Below are 12,349 nucleotides of genomic sequence, written 5' to 3'. Positions count from 1 at the left end.
GGATCAAATTCTGATAGTGAAACAAGTCATTTTGCAAGGTTGTGTGACCCTGAAAACAATTTATCCACCGTTTTATAGCCGCAATAGTAGCGACGGAGTAGGCTATGGCAGAGCCTATGATGTCAGCATGTGTTGATAGTGTTTTTGTAATTACTCTCACTGCCAGAAGGGGGAGACAATAGATTTAAGTCATTGGATGAAAGGTTTTAAGTGCTTTAACTCGTGTATTAACAAACAGAAATTTTCCATAATGAAAAGACAATTTAGAATAATCAAATTTGCAACTTACCACTGAATAATGCTTATAATTTACATATTGTATATTTTAACTCAATTACACCTATCTAGATGGCAAGTTCAATGTACAGTAAAGGTTCTGTTGTGTACATGAAAAAGAAGAAGTCCTTCATTGTGAGTTTGTTCTTCAAAAAGTATCCAAAGTTTGCAGAAATAAAAAAGTACATATAAATATAGATACAATATAATGCCAATACCTGTGTGGTCATGTTTTTATTCATATTGCAGTTTTCTCATTTCACTCAATACTAAAGTGATTTCCCTATAGGGAAACCTGCATAATAAATTCTGCACACCAAACAAGACATTCAAAAAACATGCCATAAAACACAATGTATGAAATGCAGACCATCATAATGTAGAGATAAAACCTTCAGGGAAAACGTGTCCAATCTGTTTTGTGCAGGCTGACAGGGCAACAAGTGATCAACAACTTCACTTCTTTTTCTATATTTTCAAACACAAACTTGTGGAGAGAAAGCCACAGAAAATATGCATTTTTTAATCAAGCAAAAAAGGAAAAAATCCTTCTATACAACTAATATCTTTGTGGCATTACAAATCTAATTTTCTTCACAGACTTGTTCACAATAAGGTCTGACTCCAAGTCTAGACCAGGGCAAGCTAACATTTCAGTCTGTTTTAATATCAAGCCAACTAATTCTGCTTTTACTCCAGAAATAGCTCTACTTCAGAGCAAAACAAACCTAGACTTTACAGTGTTAAAAGTTCAGTTTTAGCGCTAAGCCTTGGGCAGTGTTGAAGGCAGCTAGATTGTCCTTTTGTATAAGAATATAAAAAAGGGGCATCTGCCCTGTATATCTTTCTCAATCACAGTCACACACACAATGAATACCAGGGACCAAAGTTGCACATCAGCAGCACCTCACAGCTACTTCACCTTCTTCTATGTCCTTCTTTTCTGTTTCATTAATTCAAAAACAGCTCAGTTTAGTTCTAGACAGAAACAGCCTCGTCTGATTTTCACAGCATTCAAGTAGCTGCCTTTTGTCCTCATTATGTGACCAATAACCATCTTCACCTTGCCCTACAGAACACAATCTGCTAATTTAGCCATATAAATGAATGTCCGTAGCCCATGGCCTCATTCTTGACCTCTAGAGGCCCCAAATTAACCTTTAACCTTACAATACTCTAAACATAACCCTAAAATTGTTTTTCACAATGAGGGGAGTATAAACACACTAGTTTATGTGTGACTGTAAATTCAAGTGAGTTAAAATTATTCTGTCACTGCCCTTTTTCACCGTTTTGTTTCATCAAATCTCTCTCCCTCTCCCTGAAAACTGTGATTAATTACTAACCCTGCAGTCTTTCTCTATCTTGCTCCGGCGCTTGATGTCCCTATATCCAAGTCACTATAGCTTTCTCCCTCTCACTTGCTCACAGTCAATCTGGCTGGCTTTTCTGATCCTCTGTTTCTTTCACCCCTATATGATCACTTTTTTCCCCCTCAGAACAAAAGACTTTAGGAGGCAAGATTTTTACAGTGGAAAGTCATTATTCTCTCTCCTCTCTCCACCTACAGTGCGCTTCTACCTGTGCTCCTCTGGGAGAGGAAGAAAAAAAAATGCTGTGTGCATGGATAATTATGAAAAATAAATAAATAAATAAAACAATAATGTGATTTTTCATTTACACGCACACACTCACAATGGACACACAAAACGTGCCTTCTCAGCAAAGTACTGCCCATATTCATTAACCACTTAGAATGGTGTGTTCAAATGAATCAAAGCAAACTGCTTACACATAATCTTGTCACCCGCGGAGTAAAATATACCGTGTCCTTATTACACCCAGTGCGGAGCAAAAAGAAGCGAATGGACTTGTTGTACCATACGTTTGTCTGTTGTAAAAGGTGTGTTTGTGCCTTTGTACTGATCATACACAGTAAACTAACTGAGATGTTTTTTGTGCATTCCTGCCTGCCTGATGGTGTGTGTGTGCCTGTGCGCATGTGACGCCCTTGTTTTTCCTAAACCTACACGGGGTACAGTGCAGTAAATTACATCATGTCTAAAGCAGCAGAACAGGCAACCAAAAACCTTTTTACAACACATGCTAAATCCCCTTTTTCATGGCATCCTACAGAATTACAATGTGCTCTTTCAAAACAGGCATGAGTCTTGTGCGTTTGTGTGTGCGCGCACAAGTGTGTAAAGTGCAAACGTAAGCCTAGGAGGTAAAAAAGTTACAGTGGTGATTATAGTAATTATGGTTTCAGGTTTTTGCATATTCCTTCAGATGGACCACTAGATTACCAGAAAGTTTTGGCACAGGGAGAGAAAGGGGGGGGGGGAAGAAAAGAGTTACTGTTGGGGGTGAGGAAGGGAGGGAGAGGTTGGATCGAGGGAGCAAGAAAGAGGGAAAAAGAGAGGAAAACTGGCAGAAATGGGGGGATGTGAAAACAAGAGCAGGAGTGAAAAAAAGAGAGTTACAAAGGAGGAGAGAATGTAATGGTGAAAGATAGGAAGAAGAGAAAGACTAATCCTTCAGGCCGCTTCCCAACACTGCTCAGCCCACTTGCTCACTCCCTCCTCCTCTTGCTACACCTCCTCCTCCTCCTCCTCCTCCTTCTCCTTTCCCCAGTCCTCTCTCCACACTCAACCAGGGGTTGAATGGGCTTTTACATTGCAGCTTTGTTTCATATCAAAAAAGGAGCATGAATGTCAAATTCTCACAAGAAATTGAGAAAAAAAAAAAAAAAAAAACACCTTCTCATTTCGTTCGTTCAGTTTATCCATTTGCCTACTTTTCTGCTCCTAACTTTGTCCCTCCTCTCTTTTTTCTCACTCTCTCAATACAGGACAATGCGTATTCAGTGCTTTCAGTGGTAACAAAAAGGACCTGGGCTCCCAGCCTCGTGGACCCCCTGCCGCGGCACGTCGTCTTTTCTCAATGGCAGCTTAATTACATATTCATGATGACACAAATAAGACTCTCTTGCGCCATACACACCACTCAGCCAAAACACCCAGCACCCATCTGCTGGTCGTGTGTCTGCGCTCAAAGAATTGTTCTTTCAAACAGAGCGTACGTATGTAGAAATGTGTTGTCTTTTGTTTGTCTATGATGTTTATGTGTAAGGAGTGTGACCTGTGCAATGCTGGGGCTCACAAGGTTTAACACTGTAGAACTTCATGATAATACTGTAAAAACTAGAGTACAGCTATATCCCCAAATCTGCAGCCTGTCTTTAATATGAGCGCCATGAGCAAAAAATCTACAGACGCAGCAGATTGGTACTTTGGCACGAATCCAAACAAAGTGTCGAGACAGACAGGGACAGGGGATTAAGCTGAAAAGGCAGAAGTTGGTTTCTTCACACACACACACACACACACACACACACACACAGAGAAAAAACAGTGTCTCTGGTAATCGCTTGTCTCCAATAAGCGCAGTATGCTTCTCGTTGTTTCTGAAGCAAATAAACCAGCCTGGGCTATTTACTGGGGGTTTTACGGTATCAAATAAAAAGAATATATAGACCATGAAAATTCTAAGCTGCCGACTGTGGATAAAGGCATGGCCTTAAAACAAAGAGATACAGGATGAGACTTCAATGGAGAGCAGCTGGCATGGTGTAAGCAGGGTGATACTGGATTTCTCTACCTGTCTCCTTCCTTCTTTCCTTCCCTCTATCTGTGCTGGACGCCATGCAGTACGTGTGTGTGTGTGTGTGTATGTGTCTGTCTAGGCAAACCCGTTCCCTCCCCCTGGCTGACTGATGAGTTTCCACAATGTTTCTGTGACTAAAGATACACACACACACAAATACATAATGTCCCGCTGCGTGTAGGCCCCGTTCAGAAGCACAACAATATGTCCACTGTTTGGGCCACACTCTAATTAAACAGTGTAAATCTAACGAGAGAAGGAGACAGAGTGGTGAGAGACAGTAGCAGAGGAAGAGAATAATAAAAAGGGAACTAAAAGTGAGAGAAGAGAGCAGAATGTCAGTAGTAGCAGATGGGAAAGAGAAAGACAAAAGCAGGACACGGAGAATGAGAGATAGAATTAGAGAGAGAAGGGGGGACAATTGAGAGGAGAGGGGAATGGAGACGATGGACAACAGTACAAAAAAGCTGCGGCCTGGCACTCGGTGGCATCGATTCACTGGGTCCAACTGTCTGTTATGGAAGTCAAAGATGCCCAGTTTCTTCTTGCAGTATACTACAAAAAATGACAACAAGAGAGGTCATTTTATTTTTCAGTGAACTGTACTGACAAAGGAAAATAAAAAACTAATGTGATTCTTTTTTTATACCTATGATAACCTATTATCTACAACATCCTGTGTTTCTGAATGCGTTTTATCTTGCAGCATAATATAATAACCTGACTTTAAAGATAATGAAGTGAGTGTTCCTCTAAATCTAAATACTAAACACTAAGACAGGCTGATCATTTTTTGCAGTGCGGAGCTGCATGGGACCAGTGGGAACTATATAGTAGGGCATTGATTGGGAACAAGCGGCATTCTCTCAGAAAACCCTCACTACACACACAGAAACAGACACAGAGACACACACACACACAACTAAGTAAAACAAAAAGCCTGGAAATGGGAGCCCCAAATGACGCCTTAGGTTTCGCAAGCCATGAAAAATTCATAATTCCAGATCTTTACATGAAACTCTAGAAGGAATTAGACCTAACAGCAGGAGACGCTGGGAATCAGTTTCAGAACATTTAGCTTCTCCTTTCTCCTGTTCTTCTTTTCTCCTGCTCGGTCCGTCTCTCTAGTAAACATGCACATTCACAGACACGAATGCACACACAGTTGTACACACACACACACACTCTCATGGTCCATCCTGGGTTTTTCCCCCCCGCAGAGAGTGAGAGATAGTAAATGGTGCAAACCGTGTGACGCAGTTGTCGACACAGGCTTTTGAAAACCATACTTGCGCCTTCAGAACTGGATTTCATCTCTGCTTTCCTCAAAGAAAAACATGCCTTCAAAGTTCTCTACCGCTGCACAAACAACCCACGTTCAGCCTCTTGACTCTTGAAATAGGCCGAGCTGTAATTGCTAAAAGAAAACCATACATAAAATGTACAAAAGTGTAGGTGGACAGTCCAGTGTTTTCACAGTCCAACATAAAATCTACTGAGTGAATGGATAAACATGCAAGGCCACAAGAAAAGAAAAGAAAAAGAGTTCAGTAAAATCCATTCAGCAACTAACAGAGGATGCAGACTGAAAGAGATAGAGATAGAGAGAAGGTGGGTGGAAAAATGTCTCATCACCGGTCACACTTTAAAGAGTCTATGAAATGTCGGATGAGTAAGCAAGTATAAAAAAATTTTTAAAAAGAAGACTGAGAGGGTGAGGGAAATCTGCCATCGCTAGGCTACTGCTAGCAGCAGGAGGATCTTCTATACAAAACAACCCCAGACACAGTCAAAGACTTCCTTTCACACACTCCCATGAACGCCAGTCCGAGCGCACACACGCACACGCATTAGTACGCTCACGTACACACAGAGAGAATGCAGACAGAATGCAGCATTGTTTGACCGCAGAAATATCTTGCTGTGTGTGTGTGTGTTCTGTGTGTGAGTGTGTGTGGCAGTCAGTCAGCTTGTCAAGTCCTAGTGGGGTGATCAAAGCTGGTACAAACCACCCAGAGAGATCTCTCCCTTCCTCATCCATTCATCCTTTCCCTCTCTTGCTCCTATCTCCCTTTCTCACTCTGATACAGAAACAGCATCAAATTTACCAAATAAAACCTGCTTGGCCAATCACATTGCACTGGCTGGATTGATGCAGCCAATCAAATTGACCTATTTAGTTCCAATAATTCCCAGCTGTCCCCCTACAAGCACTGAACCCTGGATGGCTGCAGTGCACCATGGGACAGGATCAGAGCATAATGGGAGACAGCATGGGAGCTCTGGCAATATCATAATGCCAAGTGCACGCACACACACACACACACAAAATGAAACACAATGTGATCTCTGCCAGAGTGCTGTTACAATGCCAAGTTCACACACACATGTACAAAATCACACAATCTCCCACGTATAGACATGCTGGCACACACATATGTGTGCACAGAAACACACACACTCCACAGGAGTTCTCTGAGAACATCCATACACTGCCAAGTTCATGGGCACACTCACACACACACACACACACCTCATAGGAGCACTTCCAGTACATCTTTACACCTCTGGACTACTGTGTTCACGTACATACACCTACACACCCACCCTCATCTGCACAGACACACAAACATCAACATAGTCATACACTTTTTCATTCAAGTGAATGGGAAGGTGTGTCCAAACTTTTGACTGTCCACTATCTACAGTTTAAGAAGATATATTTTGAACAAAGTGAGAGGACATCCTAGAATAGATGTGCATGTTAAATCTAAAGAAAAGTGTGTAACTGAAAAAACAACACGCCGCAGAAATATGATGTAACCGGAACCCAACAGCCAAACTGTGGAATCTGAAAATGAGTGGGACCGCAGGGCCACATAAAGCAGAAACTCACCGAATGTTTTTCACACTAACACCCTATAGCAGCTGAACTGTTGAACCTGGCTATACTGCAGCTTAGTCATCATAATAAACAAGGGGACTTTTCAGACTTTGTAAAGTGATCTTGACACTCATTCATTCAAGATCAAATGTAAGGGGGCTTAGCTAATGGCTTCTTAACAGGCCAAAAGACTTGAGGGTGGGGTTTAGTTAGAAGGCTGGCACATGCACTCAAGCTGGCATGAGAGGATCTCAACTGACACTCTCCTCTCATTGTATTTGCACATGTCTGCGTGAGCGTGTGCAAGAGGGTCTCCCATAGTCTAACACACTGTCTATGGCTCTGCAAGACTAGGAGAAAGATGCCAGTTTACATGGTTAAAAAAGGTTCATAATTAAATTCTCAGGAGAGACCTGGATTTAAAGTAGAACAACTTGGATTAAATCCATTTTGTGTGGGTTAAGTGAACTGGAAATGGAATTTTTAAAAAAAGAAATCTGAATATTTCAGGGTTCTTGTCATTCATCATTATTACATTTGAATCCTCAGCAGTGTCGGTATCATTTCCACAAACACCATCATCCTGAACATCATTTGTCATGACCTCGAAAACAAACTCAGCTATTAAACTTAGCAAACCACATATTCCACGGTGGAGTTAAACTGGAGGCAACAACTGGCCGTAAGACACTAAATGATGCATGAGCAGCACTACACAGCAGAATTATTTGGCTGAAATAACAGTTTGTATTTACAATACAAAGACAAAATCCACATAAACTGAATTTTTGTAATTTAAAGGAAGTTCTCCACCTGAGTGGACTGGGAATTGAATCCAGCACAGAGGATCGGCTATGTACACAAAGCCGCCCACTCCCCCATAGTTAGGCCAATGCGTTTGTGTGTTTTCCCCATTCAGTTGAACAACAAATGGAGTGACTCTACACACACAAAAAAACAACTTCAGAGACATGAGTCAAATTGTTTGGAACAGAGAAACAACAGACACTAATACAACACACAAACCCAAACTAGAAGAGGAGAGGAAAACCAGAGAGATATAAAACTTTGAAAAGGTTTTCAGGAGTGTGCAAAGATCGAGGAGTTTCATCTCTCTGAAAAGCATCAACACTTTTAGTATCCAATTATCAGCTTTCTCCACCAAAGTCAAATTGAGTCACATGTTGGTGGCAAGGTGCAATTTATCAGGAGGTGGGCAAAAGCATACTCAAATTGTGTCCCTAAATTGCAATGTATTGATTTAACAGTAAACCAATAGAGAGTGGTCATAATGAATATTGGTGAGTGTCGCTGAAATGTTGGTCCCCGGGGCAATGAGAGAAAGGTGGCAGAAAAATCATGTCCAATTAATGCCCAAATTTAGCACAAAAACCTCAGACCAATCAGTAATGTCGATACCAATTTACTGACAACATTCTGGTGTAGACTGGGCAAGTTTCTATATCCTTTAAGTGGAGTATTAGACATATAATAGAGGGTAAAGATTAAAGCAACACTATCCCCTAATAGGATATTAGAATATAATACTTACAAATTGCAATAGGGGATGAAATACACCATAAGTGCCTATAATAAGGTCAAACTTCCTCGGTTATTGAGGCCAAACGGGACTACTGTGGTGCATTATGCAGCTTGGTAAAACAAAAGAAGGGTTGGACATTAATGCTTTTGGATGAACATTAACAAGGCACAAGTTCTCCCTGAGAAGGTCAAAGAGAGTGTGAAATGTATGTTTTTTCCCCTTCAGCATTTCTGGGGAGCAGCCTATTGTGTTGTGAATTCATCAGAGCTCTCAAATAAGAATAAAATGTTTTAATAGTAGAAAGTTAGGCTGCTTGTTCAGGTTTCGTTCAGCCTGTGACCTGCAATATGCTCCACAAGCAGCAGACTCTTCAGAAATATCACTTTAATATTCCTGCTATGGTTCACTGGGGGCGTACAGTGTGAATAGGGTAATACACAACACCTCATCATTTCAACAGCTTAGTATTTCATATACTCTGAGCCTTTTAAATTCTCTCTTAGGCTAATAAAGTTGATAATCTCGTGGCATTTTATCTTTAATCCAACCATGATGTGCGCTGGATATTCTTCATGTTTTTGTTGTGAGGTTTGTATCACTGCTTCTACGTGTTTGGCGACTTCTGATCAATTTTCCAATCGGAGCAGTGAAGCGTCGCATTTTGTTAAGCGCTTCGCAATAAGACATTAGTCGCCTAATCGTGGACTCCAGTCCTGCTCGTTACAGTTTTCATCTTAATGTAACTGCAACCTCGGACTTGATCTACCCAGATGAAAACAGTCCTGACGAAAAATCTCTACGATATGCAATTTCACTTGTGTTCCTCGTGAGTTTTTGTGGTCACATTCGTGTTTTTTTTGTTTGTTTGTTTGATTGTTTGTTTAAATCTGGTTCTCAATAGCGAGCGGAGCTATATATTTCGTGACATTTTCTCACATATTACTCACAGTCTGCCACATATTTATTCTGGTCTTTCTAAATATGTTGTTTCTCGTAGGGAAACGAAGGCAGCGAGTTTTGCCTTTTCAGTTTGAACCCACTTCAAGTGCAGGCAAGAAAATGCGCAAATTTGATTTTACACCAAGACGCTGACTGTAAAGCATCAGCTCAATTTAAACGGAAAGATGGCAAAAAAGTACACCTCTTCGGCAGGAGGCTTCTTCCTCACCGCCTACTAACATGTCATGCTGCCAGCGACACACAGCCGCATCTCGGCGATGACTGAAAAGATTCATCATTTTTGAAACAATTAAGGTGTATCTAAAGGTTTCACAGAAGACGCGCTCTCCAGCCTTACCTTGGGCGACTCCTGAGTGAATGAGCACCAGGAGAAGCAGGGTCCCCGGCGTGGCGCACATCCTCACCAAGCTGCAACCCCCGTGTCCTATTCCACTTCTCTGTCCACTTTTCCCCATTACAGGCAATGCATAAAACACATAAACACGCAAAACTCCTCGGTCCACGGTGTGTGTGGGGGGAAATCAGACCTCCTCGCCAACACAGGGTCTAGTGATAAAACGAGTCCAAAACAAAAGGTGGGTAGCCTCTAGTCCCGATGTCTAAGTCCGTCTCAGAAGGCGCAGGTTAAGCTGTGAGAAGAGAGAGAGGTGGTGGAAATAACCGCGGGGTCCCTTCACTCGTGTCAGCGGCACTGCTGCCTTGCCACTAAGCTCTCCTTTCCTCTCCGTGCGCTCTCTGCTTCTCCACTCTCCGTTTACGCAGAGAGAGAGAAATGCCACCGCCCTCTGGCTACCACCATACTAACTCTCATTTCTCCCTCTCTCCTCCTGCCTCTCTTTCGTACTTTAATAACATTAAAAACAGGGGATAAACATTTGCAAAACAGCCGACTCTTGCTCACATGCCTGAACTGATATATTTTTGTCTCTTGACAAGGATGAAGTGCATTTCCTCGCACTCTTACACTTTATTCCAGATGCTTAAATATCCTATTTTCTTGTAGAGACTTTTAGAGGCATATTTTTTAATCGTTTTTTTTAATTTGCTGGTGCATATGATTTGCATGATTGTGACTTTCATTTTACAGTATTCTGCCTTTCTTTATACATCTATTTCTTGCGCGTGTACACACCTTGAACTGCTGCCGATGTGGAACAGACCAGGGAGCCACGTTACTCCGAGAGCTTCTACCGCCTGATGTCTGCCCCCTGACGGCCATCGTCGCAGGACCTGCAGAGGAAAGTATGCTGTGAAGGGTTATACTCCACAAACTTCTTTATTAAGCAGGCAAAGCACATTTCATGCCATGTAAAACCAAAATGACGCTGCGAACCCTGTTAAGGATTACATTTTTAAAAAATATATGAAAGCACTTCATAATTTTCCTTCATCTGTAGCCAATGGAAGTCACTTACTCATCTATTTCACTTTAACACTGTGTATGTCTTATCTTTAAAGTGGGTTCATGGGAAAAGGTAATACCATTACATAGATATGAACAAAGCAATTAGTTCACATTTATCAAGGGTTGATGATTTTTTTAAAGCAAGTATCAGAAACTGTTATTCCTCAAGGAGATTTCACAGCCATATAATAGTGCTACAAAAAATGATGCTGCTTCCAGCAAAATAAAGAAACATGCGGTAGCCACTTGAATCCTTGTGACTTAAGGTTTGTTTGCCATGATATAACATACTCATTTATCTCAACACAAATCTGATTTTCTGTTTGTATAAACTCCATCTCTGCAAGGTACAAGGAGACATAATGTCTCTGCACTACCACTACGTAACCAGTGTTACCTTGAAATGTCTTACTAGTAAGATAAACATGCTTATGTGTCTGATAACTGAAGAAAATCAAAACAAGTTCAATACATATTTGTATGTCTTTGCAGCGCGCACACACATACGCACACATACATACATACACACACACACACACACACACTTCCAGCTAACATAATTCTCGATAGTGTTTCTGCTCTTGATAGTGTTTCTGCACAGTCATTTGAGCAGCCCAGCCTGGATCATGCATTGTAAATGGCAATAGTAAAATATGTGCTTGGTGCCATTTGTCACCACAGCAGCACAGCTCAGTGACTACCACTGGAAGTAGCTGCTACCCGCAGGGACCTGTAAAAGCCTTTTTATTCTGCCACTTTATTGGGAATGGGAAAGCAATAAGTTACACAAGAAACATATGGCACGCTTGGATATGGATCAGCACTTACACTAGCAACAGTCAATGGCAATAGGATTGTCACAGTTCCAAGTTCAAACCAAAGTACACAACACTTTAACACATGTGTCAATCGTTTTCATTGGAACTACTTTCAATCAAATATTATGTCTTTTAAGTTACACTCTATGAACAATGCTGACAGTGTGTTTAGTGGATCATATCATTTTTAGCTACACATGGCTATGTTGGTCTGTCGGTTGGTCCACCACTTTGGTCCAGGCTGAAATATCTCAACAACTATTGAATGAATTTCCATGAAATTTTGTGCAGACATTCATGGTCCCCAGATGAAGAATCCTATTGTCTTTGGTTATCCCCTGACTTTTGCTCAAGCACCACCAATGAGGAAGATATTTGTGGTTTTGAGTGAAATGCTTCAACAACTATGGGATGAAATGCCATTGAATTTGGTATAAAAATCCATGTCCCCCTCAGGTTGAATCACTTTTAATCAGGTCAAAATTTCATTTTGTCCAATACTTTGGTTTATAACATTTCCATCAGCCTTAGCTGTACTTTGTGTTCAGTGATAATTCGCAATTATTAGCATGCTAACAAGCTAAACTAATATGTTAAAAATAATAAATATTATACCTGCTAAAAACCAGTATGTTAGCGTCCTGACATTCGCAGTTTACTCAAAGCACTGTTGTGCCTATAGTGCAGGCTCTCTCTCTTACGCTTTAAGTCCCCCTCAAATTCAGAAATGTGTTTTCCTTATTGTTCAATCAGTTGGATATTTGACCATCATTGTGCAGAATGACATACTGTTTGTG

At 41.1% G+C, this 12,349-nt stretch overlaps 1 protein-coding gene across 3 annotated transcripts in view; it reads right to left on the bottom strand.

Moving 5' to 3' along the window:
- unc5ca (unc-5 netrin receptor Ca) overlaps positions 1–10,091 on the bottom strand; it is a 211,469-nt gene extending 201,378 nt beyond the window's left edge. For all 3 annotated transcript variants that reach the window (XM_067611380.1, XM_067611394.1, XM_067611387.1), the window contains exon 1: positions 9,667–10,091. In XM_067611380.1, the coding sequence (XP_067467481.1) occupies positions 9,667–9,784 (118 nt within the window). In that variant the 5' untranslated portion in view covers positions 9,785–10,091. The remainder of the gene's footprint in view (positions 1–9,666) is intronic.
- Between the last annotated feature and the right edge of the window lie 2,258 nt (positions 10,092–12,349).

This window comes from Thunnus thynnus, chromosome 2 (assembly GCF_963924715.1).
Source record: "Thunnus thynnus chromosome 2, fThuThy2.1, whole genome shotgun sequence".
Lineage (NCBI taxonomy): Eukaryota > Metazoa > Chordata > Actinopteri > Scombriformes > Scombridae > Thunnus > Thunnus thynnus.
This window is presented reverse-complemented; position numbering and strand designations above follow the sequence as displayed.